At 40.1% G+C, this 25,213-nt stretch overlaps 1 protein-coding gene across 1 annotated transcript in view; it reads right to left on the reverse strand.

The window, feature by feature from the left end:
- The window catches only part of PTCHD4 (patched domain containing 4), a gene marked incomplete at both ends in the record, with an annotated part of 192,496 nt that extends 167,759 nt beyond the window's left edge, over window positions 1-24,737 (reverse strand). Inside the window, one exon of the mRNA XM_080700055.1 lies at window positions 24,003-24,737. Coding sequence (XP_080556181.1) covers window positions 24,003-24,737 — 735 coding nt within the window. The remainder of the gene's footprint in view (window positions 1-24,002) is intronic.
- Between the last annotated feature and the right edge of the window lie 476 nt (window positions 24,738-25,213).

Raw genomic sequence — 25,213 nt, forward strand, 5'->3', positions numbered from 1 at the left:
AAATAAATAAATAAATAAATAAATAAATAAAGTAATTAAAGATATATTTAACCAATGGGATGGATTATTTTACCTTATAATATTAGTTATAATATTGAATATCAAATAAAGCTATTAAATATAGTTAGATAGTTGACCATATTAACTATACTATCTCTAGGCAATCTGTTTTAAACTTCTCCAGCAATACTTATTTTCATTCCCTTCTATACTTCTGAACATACTAATATTATACAGAAAGGGCTTTCTTGTTTCAATTTTTAAAAGGCTATATAGTTTATTTAGTAATATATAATATCATGCAGCATAGCATATGGTTTATGATATGACTAACTTGTCAGTTCTTCAAATGAAATAGCATTCACTTAAGATGAAGTTTCCCAAGGAAGGAATCTTCGAAATATAATAAAATAATCCAATTTGAATTAGATGCTCTTCTCTGGGGTATGTTAAAGGAAACCATGAGATTAAGAAGCTACAGTAACTCTTTATATCCTTGAAACTTCTGAAGAAAACATCCTGAAGGAAAAATAGTGTGATGTTCATAAAAGCTCCCCTGGCCCCTTACCACAAGCTGAATATTGCTTGTGATGTCTTAGACTCACTCTCAGAGCCTAAATATTAGGTTGTTTAGCCCATGGATCCAGTCACCAGAATGTCTTCCCTCCTCCTTTTGTATGAGAAAAAAGTTTAATAAATAAACTAAATTGAGATTTTTATCTGGTAAAACTCTCCCTCTATCCCCTTTCCTCTTGCTCTAATGGCTATCGTGGGCTTTTTCCCCCCCAAAACAATGAGAGCTATTGTAAACCATACCTAGTCAGTTCCAGTTGGCAAATTCAATTTTTGTCTATGGATATATCCTGAGAAAATTTCCCTGCATAAAGAACTAAAGTATCATTTAGAAGCTTGCATTGCCTTGATAGCAGTAATGGTTGCTTGCATAGTTTTACTATTATAATTTCTCTTTTTCTATATTTACTCCCAAAGCTAAATACAAAAGCACAGAGCCTTTTGAGTAGAAACATTTGTTTTGATTGTTTACATCATGTAGTCAACCACTCAAAAAGCACAGATCAAAATGTGAAGGTTTCTGCCGGGCGTGGTGGGGCATACTTGTTATCCCAATATTTAGGAGGCTGAGACAGGAGGATCAAGGTTTGCTACCAGCCTCAGCTACTTAGGGAGGCCCTCTGCAGCTTAATGAGACACTGTTTCAAAATAAAGAATAAAATCAGGCTCAGGATGTAGCTCAGAGTTAATATGACCCTGGGTTTAATCTTTAGTATCACAAAAAAAAATAAATAAATAAAAATAAAGGTTTCTGAGATGCCTCACCATTGTAAATTATCTATAAAACCCCATAATCCATGAATAAACCAAGAAACATATTTCAACTGGGCTGGAACAAACTGTGTATTTTCTCTTGCAAGTGGCATGTTGATATCCCAAACCATGTGCGATGGTGTTTGGAAGTGAAGTCTTTGAGCAGTGATTAGGTCATGAGTGTGAGACATTATGAATAAGATGGTGGCTTTATGATAGAGACCCTGGAGGGCATCCCAACCCCATCTATTGTGTAGACATGCACACACACACACACACACACACACACACACACACCGTGTACCAACCAGAAAGTGGGCTGTCATCAAACACTGAATCTGTCAGTGCCGTGATCTTGGATGCCAAGCTCCCACACTGTGAGCGGTGAATGTTTGTGTAAGTCACTCTGTTTATAGTGTTGCTGTGATAGCAGCTGAAGTGCCTGGGACGGAAACACACATATGTAGTAGCAGGCATATGGATCCTATCAGATACAAAGAAGACGCAGCGGACTATCTCATTATGATAGAAAACAGTCACTCTGCGGAGAATGTTACCTCTTTCAAGGCATAGAAATAGAAGTTCTAAGATTACTACCTACCTAAAAGTGTGTTAATGAACTAACAAGGAGACACTGTGACAGAAACCACACATTCTGAAGAATTTAATGTAACTTGTGGAGCAACATAAAAATACAAGAGGGGGCTAGAACAGGCACTAGGGCAATTTTGACTAAAATGGATTGTGCAATAAATAGCCAAGAGTGGGAATAGAAAATATAATGAGAAATATTTATCATCAAGCAGTCGATCAAATGTCATCTATTTTCTACAAATTGCAAATGAACAGATGGTTCCCTGTTTCCATGAATAGCCTTTGATATCTGAGGAAAATACTTTTTTGAGAGGCCAAAACATTCACTTGAAGACTGAGATCTATGCATGAGTGATGCAAGAATGACAGTGGGTATAATGTATATAAAAGGCTGGCTTTTAGCCAGGTGTGGTGGTGACACAGACCTGCAATCCCAGCACTTGGCAGGCTGAGACAGGAGGACTATAGGTTTGAGGCCAGTCTTAGACACTTGAAATAAGACCGTGTTTCAAAATTTAAAAATAAGTAAACAAGAGGCTAGAGGTATAGCTTGGGGTAGAGTGCTCCTGGATTCAATTCACAGTAACACACACACACACACACACACACACACACACACACACACACGATGACTTTTCTTATCTGAATTTCATAACATTCTCCCAGAGAAACTCATTCTCCCGTGTTACCAAAAACGGGGAAAAATCTAGCCAACAAATAGCATTCTTTTCATGGCTTTTCCTCAGAACATGGAGATTTAGTATGCCTTTGTCTCCCTGGTGCCAGGGACTAGGCTTTGCAGTATTACCTGGAGGATTTAGCATCTCAGCGAGCTGTTTCTGACTCTCCAAAATAGGGGAGATGAATTATTTAACAGACAGGAAACACCAGCCATGTTCACTCCTAAATTGTGAGCTTTCCCCACCAACAGGATTTACAGGGGAAATAGGTTTCACATCTGAAGAGGACTACCATGACTAGGGAACAAGCCTAGAGAGTTTTTCCACAGTTTAGAAGAAATATTAGCCAGCATTTCTTAGTGGTTTTCACTGGGCATCCTAGAAATTCTAGAGAGATTAGAGCGTGGCTTCCTGCCAAGAGAGCCAAATGCTTCTGACACAGAAAGCATATGCTCAGGCCGCCCAAGAAGACCGAGTACAAGCAAAATGGGGGATCGAGGCTGGGGAAATGGTTTTCCCAATTTCAGAAGGAGGAGAGAAATCCGACAAACGGATTCGATTCCTTGATTCCTTCAATACTCATAGGAGGAGGACAGTGTTCTCAACGGAGAGCTACTTTGCCCCCCAGGAAACATTTGTGCGTGCATGGAGAAGTGTTTGCTTTCGCTTTTCACTACTGGAGGAAGGAGAGAAACGTGGCTGCAGTAGCATTTACTAGGAAGAAACCAGGGATGCTGTGCACAACCCCAGTCTACAGGATCATCCCCACAGCAGAGAATTACCTGGCCCCAAATATCAACGATGACAAGATCAAGAAACCTTGATCCAGAGAACTGAACTTTAGATTTTTCTTTAGTTCACTTAAATATTTGAGGGTCTAATAGCAAAGTATTTGAGGGTCTTATAACAAGTTATTTCAAAAGAGATTTCTTACGCCAGGCATGGTGGCACACACTTGTAATCCCCGCACTTGGGAGGCGGAGACAGGAGGATTGTGCGATTGTGCAGGTTCGAAGCCAGCCGCGCTGGTTTTAAGAGACCCTGTTTCCAAATAAAAAGTATAAAATAGGTTGGGAGTGTAGCCTGGAGGTAGACGGGCTTCCAGGAACCTCAGTACCACCACCAAAAAAAAAAAAGGGGGGATTTCTTTTCTTTTTTTTTTGAGGGGTTTGCTACTGGGAGTTGAACTCAGGGGCATTCTACCTCCAAACTACACACCTCCAGGCAGATTTTACTTCTTATTTGAAAACAGGGTCTCACTAGGTTTCTGAGAGCCTTGCTAAGTTGTCAAGAATAGTTTTGAACCTGTGATCCTCTTGTCTCAGCCTTCCAAGTACTAGGATTATAAATTTGCACCATTACCCCTAGATAAGAGGAATTTTGTGGCTCTATTTGCCTACTTGGCCTAGTATTAGAAAATAAAATTAGGTAGCTGGGCGTGTTGGTGCATGCTTGTAATCCCAGCATTTGGGAGGCTGAGACAGGAGGACTGTGGTTCGAGGCCAGCCCTAGCTACTACCTAGTGAAGCCCTTTGCAACTCAGTGAGACCCTATTACAAAATAAAGAATAAAAAATAGGGCTGGGGGTATAGCTCGAATGTAGAATACCCCTGGGTTCCATCCCTAGTACCACAAAAAAAAAAAAAGAAAGAAAACTTATTTTTCCATTTGCTGTACTAAGGGTAAAACTGCTATGGTTGATTGAGAACCTCTAAACACAGATTCTTCTCTGACGTGCTATCCCTGCATTTCCCCATCTTGATTCCAGGTTTTGGGTTTGGGAACTAGTTCCCATCTCACTTTTTTCTAAAAGCGATAGGAAATGATAAAGGCGAGCCAGCATTTCTCCAAATTCCTACCTATAGCAGTAGTGGTGCACTGGTGTCTGCATATCAACTGCACATCAATTGCCTGGTAGACTCACTGTCTGTATATATCTGATCTGACCTGTTGACTAAGTTACATTCGTTTGGTTGGGACACTTATATTGCTTTGCAAACACAAGATCCATTACTATCTTGTACACAGTGAGGACTTTATAAATAGTTATCCATCAAATCTTCAAATATTCTGGGTACGCTTGGAGTTTTAGTTGTTAGATATTTCAAAAAAAAATTAGAAAGACCTTGGTTTTAGTTTTTCCCAGTCTAAGTTTATAATATGACATCATTGTAAAATTGCATTAAATATGTTTCAGTTTACGATAGTTCCTATTCCATAGTGCAAAGGAGTGCATTTTGAATTCTGGCCTTCAACATGACTTATTAGAAAAAGAATAATTATTTAAGGTCATTCTATATTGTTAATAGAAAAGGTAATGATATAATGTTATAATAAAGAAATATAGTTTTATAATAGAGGAATATCATATTATTAGTTAGTTTATTAGGACTTTGGAGGAGTATTCCAAGAAAAGTGGCAGAAATTCGATCGATTAAGTGAGGTGCACATAAATTGAACTTAATAAAGCTGACAATAAATTGCTTCTGGAAAAAGATAGCTATAAAATATACTTTTATCAGTTCTGGAGAAGGATGAATTTGATGATCCAGGGACTTTTTTTTTCCATTTTTAATCTTGAGTTTCCTATACAAACCATTAGATATATGTGCAACTAAGCTAAAAATTTGACGATATGGCCAGTCCATCCAGTTTGATTGGACTTTGACAATTATTTAACTATCAGTGCCTCAATTTCCTCACTGTTTAAAAAAATGCATCACAAAACAGTGGTATGTAGACACAATAGAATTTTACTCAGTCATCAAGAAGGATAAAATCATGCTATTTGCAAGAAAAGTGACGAAACTGAGGAGTATTGTACTGAGATTAACCAGTCTTAGGAAGCAAATACTTCTATGTTTTCTCTTTTATATGTGTAAGCTAGTGAAGGTGGGTAATAAAAGAGACCTCAGATAAATGGGTAGAGACTCCAAAGGAGTGATGAAAGGGGGGTTACAGGAGGGAGGAAGGGTGAGAGGTGTAATAAAGGCAACAGATTAAATAATACTATGTATTTATATAAAACAATGGCAAAGGGGAGGGAGTGGGATGGTATCCGGAGAGAAACACAACAAGTATTGTGTATGCATATATTCCTATCACTTTATATTTTCTCATGATGCACAATTACACAGCACCAATAAGAATGAAACGATGAGGACAGTACAGTGCTCCCAGCCAGGCTGTTGGTGAAAACCACACGACTTTCTGCATGTTATTTGTCGTAGGACCTTCTACAGATGACCTGGAGCACTAGGTCCATGTGAGCAAATATTCCTGGTAGATTTGTTTCTGCAGATCCTGGTAGATTTGTTTCTGCAGATCCACATCAGATACGGCTTGAGCTACCTCTGCCTTCAACTATCTCTTTAAATACTTAAAGAAAGAGACTTCCCAGTCTTCGCTATCACTATGTCTGCATTAAAGAAACACATAAATAAGAGCCAGCCTGAGAATGGAAAAATCACTGAGATATAAAAAATGTATAGTCATAGACAGTCAGATAGCAATATCTAGATTTTCTACCTGTGCTCATTTAACTCTCTGGGCAATTATTTAATGCTGTACCTTACTTTCCTAGTACAAAGAATCCTTATTAAAAAGAAAGTGCATCTCCATTGTATGTTTCTTAACACAGAGACTTAAGAGTCTCACAATTGGCAAACATCACTTTTCAGAAAAAACTCATTGAGCAACCTTTCCATGAGTAAATTGTGGGATGCTTTTTGTTGACTGATTTAACCTACTCTGTTCCAGAAACATCGAATATACCTTTTGTTAAAGATCTAAAAATGACTCATTTGTTTGAATGCCTATTTACCGCTCAGGTGGGCACTAAAAGATGCTTCATGAAACAGACATTACCCAAAACAAAAGTAGAAATTATCTCTTTGTACTTATAAAAAGGCTCAATACTTTCGCTATGTTTCTCCTACAGGTTCAGTGTCTTCAGTAGAAATGCTTGGTGATTCATAAATGATGTCTTACACTTGGATATATTCTTTTTTTTATTTTGCGGTTCTAGGGATGGAACTCAGGGGGCATTCAGCCTCTGAGCTACACCCCTAGCCCTAGTTTTTAATTCTTTACTTTGAAACAGGGTCTCACTGAGTTGCAAAGGGCCTCACCAAGTAGCTGAGGCTGGCCGCAAATCTCGATCTTCCTGTCTCAGCCCCCCAAATGCTGGGATTACAAGTGTGCACCACCACGCCTGACTTCATGCTTAATTTTTGCTAACTAAATAATCCCATAATTATCCTAACAGTTACTATACACTAGGGAAAGACCAGAAAGTGGATGGTTTTGGGGGTCATGGAAAGTTCCACTCTCCAATGATCTTCTTGCCAGGCACTCTAGATGATTAATAATCCTCATGCTTTTTCATCTTGATATTTCTTGGGACATACCCATAAAAGTTTCCTGCTTTGTATTCATTTTTAAGTCTATATAGCATTATTGGGATTTTATGCTGACTTTATCATAACCTTCAGAGTAACTGATCACAGCAAAACATTTCCCTACTTACAGAAAGCAGCTTTTCATTGACCTCAATTTTAATGAATACATTTTGAAAACATTTGTTACCAACCAATTGAGATAAGAATCTCTGAAAGGTTTCTACCCTCAATAATGCCTTTAAAAAAAAAACAAATTATTATGGTGCTCTTGAGGAAGCTACATCTGGCAAACCACCAACTCTGGAATTATTCATAGTGTGGATCATTTGGAACTAACCTCTAAGATTCATGCTTCCAGGCTGCACTCATATTTCCTTCTCTTCATTTCTCACTAAACTGTAGATTTCTGGAAAAAAGAACCTGTGAATTATCTCTCTAACCCTAGTGCCTAGCACAGAAACAGTATACTCACAAAAACCACCTATATTGAAGAAAGTTTCATTGAGATCAGGCAATCTCAGGGAGAAGAACATTAAGAGCAGAAAAGACACGGAATTTAATGATAAAAAACACATCAAATGGGTTGAAGATTTTGGAAACACATCAAATATCCCAAACTTAAAAATTTAATATTTTGGGTGTTAAAAGCAAAAAGGGTAAGAGGTCAAGAATGAAGTCTATTTGTATGCAATTTTTCAGCCAGAGAAGGCTAAGATAATATAATTACCATATTTCAAGGTCACAGAAAGAGAATAGTTTTAAAATATAGGCATGAACAGGGATCTCTGTTTTTACAGAAGAACAAATAGAAATAGTTTGTTTAAAATAGATATGAGAAATAATTTTCTTCTAGAGATCCTGATTTGTGAGTAGGCAACTGAGGGATTTTACATAAACCAAAGTTCTCCAAAGTATATATGTAATAAAAATTGCATTATTTGCATATCTGCAAAAATCTCTCTAGAAAACTTGGGATACTATATGCACAAAATATATTGTAGTTACGTTAAACTTTCTTAGACACAATTACTTAATATTTTTGGAAGAATAAATTATGGTTGTGCATACAGAGTCAGCTTTGTAAAGTGCTTTTACCTTTGGCCAAAGATAAAATATTGATTGTAAAGGTGGTAGTGGGACATCAAATGTTTGACTTTCCTCTGTAATGTAAAACTTGCAGGCAGAGTGGCCAGTGGGCTATGCCACATAATTTATCTTCACTGGAAAAACATCCATTTGCCCTACGTATAAAGTGATTTATAAGTGCCATTTAAAAATAATAAGAGGGGCCGGGCGTGGTGGCGCACGCTTGTAATCCCCGCACTTGGAGGCGGAGACAGGAGGATCCCACAGGTTCGAAGCCAGCCACGTGCGCTGGCTTAGGAGACCCTGTTTCTAAATAAAAATAGAAAATAGGTCTGGGAGTGTAGCCCGGAGGTAGAAGGGCTTTCCAGAAACCCCAGTACCACCAAAAAAAAAAAATAATAATAATAATAGGAATATATGATTTGTGAATCCCCTGGGTAGCTAATGGAAAAGCTTTCTAGTGACCCAAGAAGGACATGAAGATTGTTATTGGTTCTTATGTAGCTGGAACTACTTTAAAAAATTCATTATACTTCGATGACCATCCTTTTCCTTTAATTGGGCATTGTGTGAATACTGTTTTAATAGAGGTTGACTTGACACACTGATCCAAGGAAGCTGAGATTCATGTATGAATGTGTTAGGGATCTTCAGCTTGCTAAAACCAGAAGCCACATCTATGAAAGAATTATATAATTATTTTTCCAGGCGAAGAGACAAAACACATGTAAGCTGGCTGAAGATTGTTAACTAAGTCTTGTTTCGGGTAAGACTGGGACTATTTTATAATTCTTTGATGTCATGCTTTTCACACCGAAGAGTGACAATTTGAAGCCAAAGAGGTCATTCACTTGATCGCTCATTCAATCAACACTCATTTCTCCACCTCCTACCACATGGTTATCAACATAGCAAATACCGGCCATCTCAGTATGTATAGGAATTTAGGTTACCTTGATAGAAATGAGGGAGCTAATGGCAATTTAATAAAAATTGAAAGTCTATTTCAAGTCTTAATATTGGACTTCTTTGAGCTATCAAGATTTATTGTGTTTGGCTCTATCTCCATAAAGATAAAAAATATTTACCATGTGCCTACTGTTTTTTATTAATCTCCATGCATAAACGTATTAAATGAGGGTGTCTTTTAAAGTGTCAAGGAATATAACTTCCCGATGATAAGCGATTCAGAGCATCTTCGGAGCGGAGCAAATTGATTAAGACATCATATTTTTGGGCAGTCAACTGCAGATTAGGGAATTACAAAAAGGGATAGAGTGGCCTCCTTTAATTACAGAGCTCCAATGAAGGGAGCTTACCTGAAAGGAAATAGTCCTGTGTTAGTAGCAGGGCATTTTCTCATTTAAGGCCCCAGAGAAGACAGAAAGCTGAGTTTGTGGGGAAACAACATGGCTACTGATTCAAGTTTTCTTTGTCTTTTCACCTAGTCAGCAAAAGAGCTGGGTAGGACAAGGAGGGGAGTCTTTTTTAGACTAACGTCTGCCAGTGTTTCCCAGTCTGTTTATTCACTGGAATCATTTAAAGAAATGGAAAATATCAGCTCTCAGGTAGGTCCCTTCCCAGAGATTCTGATTTCACTGATCCATGGAGAGGATATAGACATCACGTATTATCAAGTTTGCAAAGTGTATCTTTGGAGAATCAATGAACTCTATTAAGTGAAAAGCAGTAAAAAAAAAAAATACACCTTAATGTGATAAACAATGAAGTACTCTTAGCAGTACAATTTTGAATGTGGTCCTTAACAAAGCGATGTATGGCATTTTGCATTGGTTTATATATATCACAGGTGTTCTTAGTCTTTCTTTCTTTTTTCTTTTTTTTTTTTGTGGGTCTGGGGATGGAACCCAGGGGCATTTGACCTCCAAGCTACACCCCCTGCCCTATTTTTTATTCTTTATTTTGAAACCGGGTCTCACTGAGTTGCAGAGGGCCTCACTAAGTAGCTGAGGCTGTCCGCGAACCGCGATCTTCCAGGTCTCAGCCTCCTGAACGCTGGGATGACAAGCGTGCGCCACCACTTCCGGCTTTCTTAGTCTCTTTCTAAGGTTTTTCTTGGGATACTTACTCCCTGAAACTTGACCTATATTTGGATTTGACTGTCACAGAGGGATATATTGATGAAAGCAAAATCCTAAAGTACAAAAGAAAATGTTCTTTGCCTACAACTTCCACTGACAAGCCAGACTCTTAAGGATTATGACAGTGAGCCCCAAAACATGCCTCAGAATTATTCTAATGATAACATTAAATAAATACTCAATAAATTATGTCACCGCTACTTGCTGAACTTTGTGTAAGCAATAGGATGATAATGACGAACATACTTATAGTAAAAATAAACAAGTTGAAAATGATATGCCTCCTATGATGTCATCTGTGTATTTTACAATTAAAGAATGAAAATAAAATATTTTATGGAATTGGTGACTGGGATGGTGGGTGATTTTTCCCTTGTTTTCTTAATCTTTCTGTGGTATTGTCATGACTTTTAGTTTATGTTAATAAAAAGGGCTATAATTCATTAAGAACCTTCCAAGTACCAGAAAGTTTGAAAATCTTCAGGATAGAAATTAATAAAACGATATTTTGGTTTTACACAGAAAAGGCTGAGGGATAAAGATGTTACGTAACACATTCAAAGTCACAGAAGTAGAAATAATTGAATTCAAGCATGTATTTGTTCATTTCCTATTTATCACTCTCTTTGTCACTACTTTAAAAATTCTGAGAAGAGTCTCAGCCAACAATTGGCTCCTATTAGCTTTTTATTTTCTTTTTATCTTGGTGGTGGTGGTACGGAGGATTGAATCTTGGGGGGTTCTACCACTGAGATACACTGCAGTTCATTTTATTTTGAAAAAGGATCTCCTTAAGTTACCATGCACTGGCCTCCAACCTGCAATCCTCTCATCTCAGCCTCCAAATACTGGGTTTCCGGTGTGTCACCGTGCTCAGTTACTGGTTCCTCTATCTTAATTTATAAAAAAAACAGACCCACTTTAATAAAAACAGTTGTTGCTTTAGGGTAAGTGGGCCAAATGGCCAATGAGTGCTTAGGATTTGAATACCATCAGGAGGGCAGAATACTGAGCCCACACTGAGCAGAAGAAAAGTTGGAGGGCGAGGAGGTATTATCACTTCAGTTTTTAATACTAAAAGATTTTTTTAATCAGGAGTAAGATAATAAGATCATTGTATAAACAACTTTTAAGACAAGTTAACTCGAATAACATTTCATCATTTATTAGGAAGAGGTGCTCTGATAAGAAGCAATTAGTTAATAAGGTTTCATAGCCCAGAAATAATCCAGTTCCTTAAAAACAGTCCCTAAGGTAAAAGTGGTTGAAAGAATGAAATGAACATCAGAGTCAAACTGCTAATCTCAGCTTTGTGTGCTACTCCCTTAGAGAGGTACGGACTATCTACGAAAAAGGGTCATTGAACTAGTTCAGGTCTCCCACTTCTGAGAAGCTCCAGCAGGTTATCTGTCTCCAGAGGCATTTAGTGATAACTACTGCTCTTGTCATCAGGCCCTGTTAGCCGGTTCTGCCTCAAGGACCAAACTTCCATCCTGCAAAAATCATCCCCTACGTGAACTGGACAGGAAGACATGGTTCTCCCCACTCCACCCACTGTGACAAGCTAGGCTGTCTCATGAGAAATGAGTACTATCTCAGAGCTGTGTATGCAGCCTTTTGTGAAAAGTATTCTAAATGGTGTACAGAAAGATTCGCACAACCCAGATCAGTATTTGGTGAGAATCCCCTTCCTAGGCAAATACATTTGATGATTACTTCAGCTTTCTAAAGTCTTTTTTATATGCAAGGCTCTGTTTTTAAATTATGTAGAGAAAGCTGCAAATGTGAATGATTTATACCTATCCTTAAAAGCTTTGTAAGCTTGAAGGAAACTGGGACCAGTTCTAAGTAGCACATATGCTTATTAGAGTTATACAAATGTCAACAATCTGCTTCATCTTTATTTTTTATGAGTTTTTCCATACATGGAATGAGTAACCTCTCTTGTCTATGGGTTTAGGTTTGTGGCTTGCGAATATATTCATCCTACAAATTTTCTTTTGTATGTATCCATTTAATTACATTTATCAATTGTGTGAGTATGTGTATGCGTGTGTGTATTACTGAACACAGGATAGGTTCTACCTCTGAGCTGTGCCCTATTTTATTTAATTTTGAAATAGGGCCTTGCTACATTGCTGAGGCTGACCTCAAGCTTATGATCCTCCTGTCTCAGACCCCCAAGTATATGGATTACAGGCATGCATCATCATGCCCAATTTTAATCTTTCTTTTTAATAATTTTCATCTTAGTTAAAATATAAAATCAAAGGCACTTGGGCTTACATGGAAGCTTTATCCAGTGGAATCTCTTAGAAGTACTGAAACCATAAATGTAACGTGGGTTTCTGAATTATACAAATGAGGTCATTCATACTAGGAGTAACTTAATTTTCAATTGGTTACTCCTCTACTTGAATAATAATTTGGCTCTATGAATTTTGTCTGTGCATTTCTGAGAATCCTGAGCGTATGTTTTACTAGTCTCCAACTAAACCTTTCCTGATCTTTTTTTCCAGTCCCCTGGCTAGTGTTGGTTAGGGGAAAAAATATAATTAATAGATGCATGTGATCTTGCACGTAGAGTAAGTTGTATGAGAAATCACAATGTAAAAGCACAACCATAGGAAAAGCAAGTAAGAGGTAATAGAGTCCCAAGGTAGAAGCAAGGAGAAGGAAAAAGAAGTTTGAAAAGGAGACTTTGATTTTCAGCCTGGGTCATCCTTTATAACCACCAGAGAAGATGTTGAAAGGTCATGATGCTCAGGTCACCTCCAGGTAAATTACACCAGAATCTCCGGAGACGTCGTCCATATGTCTCTATTTCTAAAGCTCTATCAATGTCCTCTACATTTGTTCCTCCCCGCCTCCCCGCCCTGGCCAGGATCAGCTCATCCAGAATGAGGTCTATGAATTTGCATTTGTAACAAGCTCCTAGGTGATGTTGATGCTGCGAGTTCAAGGAACACACTTTGAGAACAGGTTGGATTATAAATTTGATGGTACTGTGTGTATGTCTTGATCCGGCGGGAGGGGTGAAAAGGAAGCGTTAATCGTAGATGGCTAAGTAAAAGACAAAATGAAGATGTCATCAGAGAGTTATAGACATAATAAAAACAGCATATGTTTGGCTTGAATGAGAACAATAAAAAAAAGAGTGGTTTATGGAAAAAAAATCCTACGTCTGGAAAGAGAAAGGAGAGTGAGAACCATCATGGAGGTAGGAGAGGCATAGCACCATAGAAGACAGGAGTGGAGAGAACTGTTACAGTGAGTTCTATCAAGAATATCATAAAATAAAATCCCCAGCATATGCCCAGTGCCGGTGCCCACAGAGCAAGAGGTCTGACACTTTCTTCTCTGCTCTGTCCTGTTCTTGGCAAAGAGCAGTCACCTTCAAAATGATGATCCTGTAGGCAGCTCTAGTTCTGCAGCACACAAGGCAGAAGGGTCTATGCCCATTACACTGCCTTCCTCAAGAAGTGGTGAGGGCTAACAGTAGGAAAGGAGATTTTCAGCCTTGAGGGTTGAAATAAAGAGGAATTTTTAGCCGGGCGTGGTGGCGCACGCCTGTAATCCCCGTGTTTGGGAGGCGGAGACAGGAGGATCACGCAGGTTCGAAGCCAGCCATGCTGGCGTAAGAGACCCTGTTGCAAAAATATAAAATAGGTCTGGGAGTGTAGCCCGGAGGTAGAACGCCCCTGGGTTCTATCTCTGGTACTGTAAAAAAAAATTAAAAATAAATAAATAAATAAATAAGATAAAACAGGTCTGGGAGTGTAGCCAGAGGTAGAAAGCCCTGGGTTCCATTCCCAGTACCAACACACAGACACACATGTAAAAAATAAATAAAAATTAAAAATTAGCCAGGCGTGGTTGGGCACGCTTGTAATCCCGCGCTTGGGAGGCGGAGACAGGAGGATGGCGCAGGTTCGAAGCCAGCCGCGCTGGCATAAGAGACCCTGTTTCAAAAATATAAAATAGGTCTGGGAGTGTAGCCCGGAGGTAGAAGGGCTTCCAGGAACCCCAGTACCACCAAAAAAAAAAAAAAAAAAATTAAAAAAAATAAAGAGGAATTTTTATCTGTTCATGAGTTCACAAGAAAATCAATTACTTCAAGAGCTCTTTTGGATAAGGGCAGTGAGTCAGTACTCAAAGAGTTAACCACTAGTACTTGTCAAGAATTTATGAGGAAGCAAATGTCAATGCCCTTCCTACCCAGAGCGGGGTTCTGAGAACAGAAACGTCAGCGCCACTTGGTAGCTTGATGGAGATGTAGCATGGCAACCCACTTCAGGTTTACTGAAATAATGCGCATTGTAACAGGATCTCCAGGTGACAACTCGAGTTTGAGAAGCATTGTTTTAGATACTGTGAACTCACATTTAAAACATGCAAAGGACTAGGTATGGGTTATTATGAAGAAACTGAGGAGTTAAAAATTATGCCCAATGCCATGGAGTTAAGATTTGGCTATATATACACTGATCTAAATTAAATTGTATACTCAGACTCTGAGAAGTTCTTTACATAGTCTCATAAGGTTTCCTAGATTGTCCCTGAAATTGTGATTCTCCTGTCTTCATCTTCCAAGTACTGGAATTACAGGCATGCACCACTGCCCTCTTCTCACTCTCCCTCATTAACTTCTATCCCTAGCTGCTTTAAGTGACTTCAAGGCAGTATTTCTAAGGTACCATGGCTCCCTATCAGATTCTTGTAGGTACCATCTAACTCCCCACCCCCTTTTCATGTTAATTTGCTCCTGCCCTTCAGAGATCAACTCACAGTGACTTCAGGAGATTTTTAAAATATAGCAAAAAGTGGTGCTTATTCTCACAGTAGTGGGTTCCTCATTCGTGGTCATCTGTAGTTATAAATTTTATGTGTCTTTTTTGGTCATTTTTTAAAAGAAATCTAGACCTAAACTCTGAAGAGACAAGGGCCATATCTGTTTAATTTCTCACTGAATCTTTAGTGGCCCACACAATGCCTGACACAAAGCAAGCACAACAGTAAACCTAAATGAACACATATACAAGTGTCTGCGAATCATCCCCACGTGGTGTGATATAGACATCTTACCCACATTAGTATGGCTGGCACTGACAATCAGAACTAAACATTATTTTTCTCCACGTCGTGAAGAGACTCAATTATTTGAAGGAAGGAGTGAACTTTGAGGCTTAACCTTCAACATCCAGTCAAGTTTGCATCTTCTAGGAACACCTATACTTGTTTTCAGAACCCATTGAATCTAAGATAACCCTTTAAATATATTTCTGAGTTTCCAGAACCCAATGTCTATACAGTTGCCTCTTTGTATCCATGGAGGATTGGTTCCAGAATTCCCTGCAAGTGCCCAAATCTACAGATGTTCAAATCCCTTATATAACAGAGCAGAGCTTTTGCATAAAATCTATGCACAGCCTCTTGTATAAATCACCTCTACATTACTTATAATATCCAATGCAGTGTAAATGCTATGTAAATAGTTGTATTGTTTAGGGAATAATTAAAAGAAAAAAAGTCTGTGCCATTTAGTGCAGGTGCTTCCGCCCCCTTATTTTCCATCAAGGTTTGGTTGAAACCATGGTTGTGTGAGCCACAGAGGTGGAGGGCTGACCCTACTCTTTCCACGGCTCTCGAGACAGCAGGGGAAGAGTTAAGAGATTCTACGAGGCCTCTGCACACTGGGAAGGTAGGGACAGAGAGGTAACATTGGCTGTCCCAGTACAAACCCTGTCCCTAAACACTGTCCATTCATTTTTGAGTGCTGCTCACCAGGTACCTTTCAGGGGCCATGAATTTATCAGAATGATAGAGAATGAGTTTTGATTTCAATGAACAACTCTGTCATAATAATCCTGTCTGTAAAAAAAAAAATGTGGGTTACAATGTCACTTTAAAAGTACAATCCAATGTAATTTTGCGTTTCATTTTCCCCCAAATAGGCTAGCTCCTATGTATCATTGCTATACCTTGTGTTATCATATAATATTAATATAATTGGTATAACTAGAGCTTAATGTTGCTATTATTATGAAATAACAGCAAAGGAGCTTGGGAAAAATGGTGCTGATTTTTTTATGGAAGAGATGGTTAGGTTTCATTTTAACGTATTCAGAAAATATTGGATGACTGTAACCATTCTTAAGCCTCACCAGGTGACAAACTCAGCTCTCGATGAGAAGGATGAAGACTTTTCAGTGTGGAAAAGCCCCTTGGTAATTCACCATACCTTCCTTTGATGTTTCCATTACATATATTAATGGTGAAAGACTCCATTGCCTTATTTTCTTATGGTATTTTTTATCTGAACAAAAAACACACGTTACTTTAAACTGAAGCCACATATTAGGAGTATGGAGATCAAACTTGAGAACTTAATGATTTAGGAGAAAAAGAATGTTCAGTTCTGATTGTCAATGCCAGCCATACTACTTTGGGTAAGCTACACATCACATCAAATAGGTAAAAAGTAAGCTTCTCAAAGTTTTATGTGAGGAGTTTGTTAATATATAGATTCTGAGCCAGGTGTAGTGGCACATGCTTGTAATCCCAGTACTTGGGAGGCTGAAACAGGAGGATCAGGGTTTAAGACCAGCCTTAGCTACTTAGTAAGGCCCTCCTCAACTTAGTGAGACCCTGTCTGAAAGTAAAGAATAAAAAATTGGGCTGTGGGTATAGCTCGGAGGTAGAATTCCCCTGGGTTCAATCCTCAGGACCACACACACACAAAATAAAAAAAACAAAAACCAAAAATACCCCAGCAGATTCTGATCTGTAGGTCTCAGGTAAATCCAGGAAAGTTTTAATTTCTAACAAGCTCCCAGGTTGTTCTGAACCTGCTGTTCTGCAAAGAACACTTTGAGAAGGAAGATCTTAGAAAACTAAAATGAGATTAATTTTGTGGCTTCCAATGCAATTTGGCTTGCTTTTAAGTTAAGTCAGAAGCAGTGCCTAAGTGTTTCTGTGTGCCAGGGCTCCTATGAATGCAACCTTGTTCACCAGCCCACTGGCAGAAACAATTTAGAAAAAAAATGAGTCACTTCTCCTCCATTTTCATCCTGGGGAGGGGACCTCAGGGATTTGACTAAATAAGGAAAGAAATCAACCTGCCGTCCAATCTAGAGCCTTCTTGGGCCAATCTAGAAGCTTAGAATTTTTAGGCTTCTCCTTTTAAAAAAAGTTTAAATTGAACATATGCAGAAATGTCTGGACATGTCCGAAATAGGCCTGAGCAGATGCTGATCAACTCTCAAACTGAATTAGAGGCAATTTGGTCCAATCATACTTGGTATAATAGCCAATGGGTTAACTAACATGCAAAATATCCTCCAAATGCAATGTATTTTAAAAATCATTACATAAAGATGATTTCAGTTATATTAATCTTTTAAAGTGGAAAAGATGAAGAGAAAACTGTTATAGTGAATTATTGCTGAAAGAGGCAGTTAGAGGCAAAGTAATTTTCATCTTGGGGAGGAAAGTCCTTCATGCACTTCTACCCTTGTGGGTGTCTGTCCCCCACCTCCACCCTCAGCCCTTGGTGACCCTGAACCACTGGGGAAAAAATCATCCGATTAGCTGAGAGTAAGTAAATGGAAAAAATAATTTGCAAAGAAACATTTCTGTTCCTTTGTTTTTATTTTTAAATCCTTTCTTAGCTGGGAATGATGGTGCACACCTGTCATCCTAATACTTGGGAGGCTGAAAGAAAAAGATTCTAGGTTTGAGGCCAGCCTCAGTTACTTAGTGAGATTCCATTTCAAAATAAAATAATAAATAAATAAATATTCTTTATCAACTCTTGAATACATAAACACTTGTGCAAATTATTTAATTTGGGTTAAAGTAGGGCTTTGCTGAAACCAAAGAGTAGGAGTTAGACCCCAATACCAAGAAAGTTTTATCTCACTTTCCTGAATGCTCAGGAAAGTTTATCAAACAAATCCTGATATGATGATCAGAAAATATATATGCAGTAATCTAGTTAGGACATATGATTAATAGTTTCCAGCAGCATCCTTCAAATTTAACCAAGCATATCCATTTTACTCCAGAGGAGAAATATTCTAGACTATATCTCCTAATCCACTGTGATACGTATTTACTATGCGGTAAGATGTTATATAAAAAATGAAATAGAATTTCATTGGCTGACAAGAATTCTTGCAATTTCCTAGCCTGGCTCTGTCTTTACAAGATGTAGAAGGTGACACCTAAATTGGTGATAAGACCTGTCTAATAATATCACACACTCAGTCTTTAAAGAATTGAGTTAGAACCTTGGTCTCCTAAATATTTCTCAAATTTAAGTACATCATAGTCTCCCATATTATCTCATCAATTTTTTCTTGGTGCCAATTTAACCCAAAATGTCCAAGCTTCTTTGGCACATACTCCTGGATCAAAACCTTGGGCCGCATTACAGGTTTCTCACTTTCAGCTGGTCCTAGAACCTTAACCTAGTTTGCTCTGAGTTGAAGGGAAATGATCATGTGTCAGTGAGGAATTTGTTACGCTTCTGTGGCAGGTTCCACAGTATACAGATGCATTACTGGGGATGGAACCGAGGACATCCTGCCTCTGAGCTACACTTTAGCCCTTTTTATTTTTCATTTTGAAACCTGGTCTTACAATGCTGTTGAGAGTCTCCCTACATTGCTGAGACTGGTTTTGAACCTGCGATCATCGTGTCTCAGCCTCCAAAATACTGGGATTACAGGTGAATGCCACCACAGCTGGCTACGTCTTCTTATGGGCGAGTCACTCTGAGTGAGCAAGGGAAGGTGAAATCAATAACAATCTTTTAACATGGGTTTGAGATGGCTTAGGAAGTATGGCCCAACTTCTTTCTTAGTAACAAGGGTTGTTGCTACAGAGAATAATGCAGAAAATGGTAAAACCTAACATAGTATTGTTAAGAATAAAAGTTTGGTTCCAGATAGACTTTAAATCCCAGTTCCAATATCTACTAGCTTGGGGACCTCATGAAAATCATTTAAACTTCCTGGTTTTTGCCCATAAGCTCAGAAAAAAAAAATCACTCATGACTCATAAATTTATAAAAAAAATAAAATGCTATATAACATATAAAACACTCAGTGCCACTTTGATACAAACTGAACATTCAGTAAGGCCATAATGCTTTATACTACTAAGAAGTAGAATCAGAAATGTGAGCTTAAATCAAACTACCAGAGAAGATCCTGATATGCCTATCTTAAGAGGTTTTAGAAAGCATTAAAGAAAGTTGATATAACTTTTTCTTGAAAATCTCCAGAAATAATGCTGGTTCTCATACTCCACCTTTTTAAGTTCCCCTTCCATGGAGATGAGAAATAAATAACCGCAACACCTTTCAAATACAGAGGGTGCACCCAAAATGCACTCAAAGAAACAGTGTCTGGTGAAGCAGCAAGGAAGTCTTGTTGTGCCTATCCTCAGATGCAATGCATTGATGTACGTCCTGAATTCCTGCAAACATCTGTTCAGAGATGTGGATGAAGTGGAAGTTACTGTGGAAGGCAGGCTGCAGGGAAATCAAATCAGCCTCATTCTTCGCTCAGGGTTTGCCAGGATGTTGGGCCTTAGACTGTCAATCAAACCCATCTCCAAGGACCACATCTGCCTTCATCTCTACTTATGTCTTTTACTATACAAAACTGGGGACATATCAGAATTGATACTTTTTTTTTTGGTGGTACTGGGGTTCCTAGAAGCCCTTCTACCTCTGAGCTACATTCCCAGACATATTTTATACTTTTTTAAAAAATTTGGAAACAGGGTTTCTTAAGCCATCGAGGCTGGCTTCGAATGCGCCACCACGCCCCGTGAGAATTGCTACTTTGATGGAACTAGCCAGGTAGAGAAGTTAGGCTCTGAAAAATGACCTAGGAGGGAGGGAAATTCTACCTGTGATCATCTGAGTTCTTTGAATAAGGCTAAAACACTTTTTTGGTGTTCAGAGCAGTCTTTGTTTAAAGACTCCCTGTCTCACTTTAATAAAGATATTTATTGTAATAATATATCAAGCATTTTACTTAAAAAAAAATCTGTCCAGCTGGGCGTGGTGGCCCATGCTTATAATCCCAGTGCTTGGGAGGCCGAGACGGGAGGATCGCACAGGTTCAAAGTCAGACTCAGCTACTGAGTGAGGCTCTCAGCAACTTAGTGAGACCCTGTTTCCAAATAAAGTATAAAATGGGTCTGGGAGTGTAGCCCGGAGGTAGAAAAGCCCTTGAGTTCTACTCCCAGTAACACCAGAAAAAAAACCTGTCCATATTGCATTTCTTCATATGACCTTATATATAAATAAAATACTCCATAAATTAGTGAGGTCAAAAAGTGGTTTATAGAAATCTGGAAAAAATGGAGAATACCTTTCAAATAAAATTATGCCACCAAAGTTCAAAAAATGATCATAAATTTGGGATATGGCAGACCAAATGCACAAATTAATCCATACACTAACTGGTGAGTGTCTGTCCTGAATACAATTTGTAAGATTTGCCTACATAAACCTGGCCAGGGCTAGGGTCGGAGAATGAACACAGGACAAAAGCCGTGGTAGACATGACCCTTGTAACTTAATTAGCGATATATCCTAAAGATTATAGAGAAGGGCAGATTGTAGAATTCACATTATATAGGTGAAGGGATTTCAGATTTGGGCTTCTTTTTCAGAAAGCTTTTGAAAACCTGTATGTGCTTTGTTTTTTCCATGATATTCTAAGTGAAATACTATTTGTTCTTTTCTCTCTCTCATTTTTTTTTAATCTAAGCTTCTGTTTGGATTTCCATAGAAGGCAACCTTCTGTGTCCCAGCTTGTCTGGATCCCCATGTCAAGATAATCGTGTTTATCAGAAGTTCTCAACCTCTCTCTGCTCAGGGCTACTTGGACAGCTTAACACGACTTGCAAGATGACCTTCCTGATTGTCATAATTCAGATTCCTGACCTCTTCTTTCTGTCAGTCAGTCTTTACAGATATTCAGGCCACCTTCCAGCACTGACCTACTGCATTGTTCATGTCAAGACAGTGTCAATTCCTACTCAAATTACCCAGGCCACTGCTGCTTATTCTGTTATTTTCTTCTACTCCCGATCCCTGCCCACCAGCAGAATTTCCAGCACTAAAATTTTCCACATTTGTCAGTTAGGATGGGGGGTGACCCATGCATAGTGGAAGAAAGCAAAATTAATTACAAGGCTAAGGAAATGTACATAGAAAATCTCCCCTCACCTCCAAAATAGCAGCAGTTATCAAACTTCAGTGTGCACCAGCATCACAGGACAGATGTTAAGAACCTGAACTCATTTCCGAATAACACATCATCTCAAAACAAAAAGCCATCTCCCTTTTTCTGTGCCTCAGAGTTCTGATGCTGGGACCTCTTGAGTTCCCTTTAACAGAATCGCAGGCATCCACGGTACTTAGGAAATTATATTTTATACTGTATGAGCATGCGTAAGATACTATCTCATATTAAGAGGACCCATTGCTCTCAGAAGAGTTCAAATAGTGAGTTTACCCTAACACAGTTAAGGATGTTCACTGTATTCTATGTCGACAGAGTCAAACACATGTCTGCGGAAGCAGAGATGTTATAGTACAGCGGGATAAGGACTTTACCCCACACGTGATCCTTCTGTTCACTGTCTGGTTAATAAGGTCATTCTCCTATTGGCCTTTGTAATCGATTACTCTATTCCTTTGTGATTATTCATTGACTCCTATCAAGATGTGTGTCAACCCACCAATCAAACAAAAAGTTTAGATGGAGCAGCCAGCACAGGCCTAGCCTGGTGTGTTGGTTCAGCACACAAGAGCTTGCAGAGTCCCTGCTCACAAGCACTTCACCTGAGTTTGCTGACATCTACTTTTAAACCCCACCTGAGTAAGGGCCTTGTTGTTCTTGCCCCATTTCCTGTCTCAAGTGCCTTGAAGAATACAGAGTAAATCACAGCAGCATAACCAACGATTATTAAGCAAAACAGATGCCCTGGGGGTTTGTACTGTTCAGTGTCAAAATGATACTGCCAGATCCACAAAATGTCCCACAGCTGCTGATTGGACAAAGCTCTGTCACCTAGAGACCGATGCTGAATCAAGGTGCTCGAAAGTGGACTAATAAACTAATAACACATATCGATGCCCTGTGAGGTTGACGCAATAGGGAAAGGAGACTGAAGCTTGCATGGGACATAATTTCAAGTCATCTCTTACTCCAGATGGTTGGCATGGACACAAAACTCAGTTAAAAGACTACGGGCTAGGGATATTACCTCTCCACCACATCTTTTCCTTAGCAAGCAATAATGGTGATGGCCAAGGATTCAGGAAAGGAAACGCATGCTGCTTAACCGCACATATCCATCAAGCTCCCGTCCATAGGTATGAAGCAGACAAGTCCATAGGTTTAAAGCTGATGAATCATCTGCCTAGTTTCACTTAACCTTAGGGCTGCTCAGCTTTGGAGAGCTGAGACCCTTACAGCATCTTGGTCCACTCAGAAGGAGAAACAATGTTGAAAGGCAGCTGATTATGCTGTTTGCTGAAGAATACCTAGCTTCTAAGGGCACTAATTCCTTCTTTCATTCAGGGTTTGGTTTTCTCTAAAAATTCCTGAGGAAGTTATTTTATTTTTTACTTTTACAAAGATGCTGATTGCATTAAATAAATAAATGGGAATGTTAGTGATTTTCTAGATGAGGCTGTTCATTTACTGAAGCTGGGGTCCCTCCTCTTATCTCCATGGAAACACACATACAACCTCATTCACATGGAGAAGAAAGCATTCCTCCTTCTTGGGAAACACCTGTCTGGGGAGTTCTTAGTTGTGCATCTCCTGAGCTTGCGCGGGGTCGGGCATACAAATGGTGCAGTGCCTCTCTTGGAAGTCACATTCGTCCCTGAAACTTCAGTCACCTGGATGCTGCATGCCTCACTGGCTGCAGCAGCTAAGTCCTGACAGTGTACAATGAGTTGAGAAATCTCATTTGAGCGATATTTGCATGGAGTCCAAACAGCACAATCTAGTTAATGCTGAGATAAATATTCTTAGTAATTTTTGCTGATTGTGGAATTTTTTCCCTTTTTTTATTGGGTGGTTACAATAACCTTTCTTTGGTTTGGATTTTTATGGGGAAGGAATATAGCAGGACTCAGTTAAGTGATGTATCAGTTAGGCACACATCCTTATCTTTTATACACTGAAAAATCTCTGCTTCTTCTGCTATGCAAACACACACATAATTCCTGAAATTCCCATTGCATTCACAAACCACTGCTTTCAGGCACCTACACTTACACACACACACAGCAACCAAACACAAATGCTCTACGTGTCAAATTCAAGCCAGGCTGAAGATGGAAATAGGTGAATATGGCACCAGGTGGATGTGTAATCAGTAATAAGAAATACATTAAGCCCCATAATGAAAAAAAAAAATCCCCAGTTGCTCAGGATTCCCCCTCCCCCTTCCATTCACTGATTTATTAACCCTGAACAAAGATGTAATTGCAGGGTCTCAGAAACTTTTTTTTTCTTTTTTTCTTTTTATCATTTTAATTTTTTTCATTTTTTGGCATTTGTTCGATTTGGCTTTGAATGTCTTGGCATCTAGTTGGACCATTCATTGCCCGTTTTCTTCGCTTGGTTGCCCGTCTTCCCCCACCCCCAGAAACGAAAGAAGCTTGAGCTCCCCAGTCTGAAGGATGAGACCTCTGCATTTTCTTTGCTTGTTTAGGGCGAGAAATGAAGCGCTGCCTCTTTAATTGGCAGAAGCATGCAGGAGGAGCATACCTTTAATTTAGTGTTGGGATACCTCACTTGCACCCTGGCTGTTGTCTTATTGGAGACGGCAGCCTGCCTGAGATCCTCTAGCACTGAAACAATATCATCCAGCACGCATTTCTTATCCTGATTTCTCAACACACACAGATGGGAAAAAGTATAATTATAGCCCTTGTGGTTCACCTTCATTTCCAGCACGGCTCGGTGGGTCTGCAGGATCCCCTCAGCCTGGAGCAAAATATTGTCCCCGGGTGGGGAGAGGAGGATCACCCTACCATACCTCCCAGGGGTGTGTAAGTCCGAATAGAGCTGGCTTTTGGACTGGTCCAAGGGGAACAGGCTGCTGGCCAGGCTGCGCTCGATCTTGGCCAGGCTGTGGGTGGGGGCCACCAGGCGCTCCAGGTCGCCCTCGGGCTGGAAGCGGTTGAGCGCGCTGAGGCCGAAGGTGATGGTCAGCACTGCGGGTACGGTGAGGAAAAAGACCGGGTGCCGGCTCACGCACAAGCCCAGCCCGTGGCAGGACGACTGGAGCCCTCTGCGAAGCACCTGCCGCAGCATCCTCCACCAGATCCGGCTCGCAGGCAACCCCGGCCGTCTTAAAAAGCACAGGTGACAGGTGTAAGCGCCGGGCTGCCCCGCTCTCCCCATCCCGTCCGGCCCCGTCCCCTGGGGCCACCCCTCCCCTCCGCGCTCCCCCCGCCCCCCAGCAGCCGCCCGCCTGGTCTTCCCCGGCCCCACCTCCATGCGCTCCTACTACTCTTTCAAACACTGCAGCAAGTCGCAGCAGAGCGGGCAAATATGTAGCGCGCGTGGGGGCGGGGGCGCGGGCCCACCCTCCGAGCACCCCGGGCACCCCGGGCATCCCGAGCATCCCGCCCGCCCGCGCCCCCTCCCGCCAGCGCGGCCTCTCACCGCAGGAGCCCGAGCCGCGGTCTAGCCCTTCATCGCCGCTGCAGTCCCCCGGCCTCCGCGCAGGAGGTGCTTCTGAGCCGAGCGTCCCACAGACGCGGATTTCCTCTCTGTCCCGCTGGGGTTCGGTGCCTAACTGGAACCATGTGCCTCGGCGTTGTAAGAAGCAGACTGTGCCCCATGGGGGGGAGAGGGAGGGAGGGGGAAGGGCGGGAGGCGATGGAGGGGGGCAGCTAAGCCTTTCTTTTAATAAGATGCTGGCAGTTATTTTTAGAGTTTTGTTTTCCCTCTTCCCTCTCGGCTGGAGTGAA

The sequence above is a fragment of the Muscardinus avellanarius genome, assembly GCF_963383645.1.
Source record: "Muscardinus avellanarius genome assembly, chromosome: 8".
NCBI lineage: Eukaryota > Metazoa > Chordata > Mammalia > Rodentia > Gliridae > Muscardinus > Muscardinus avellanarius.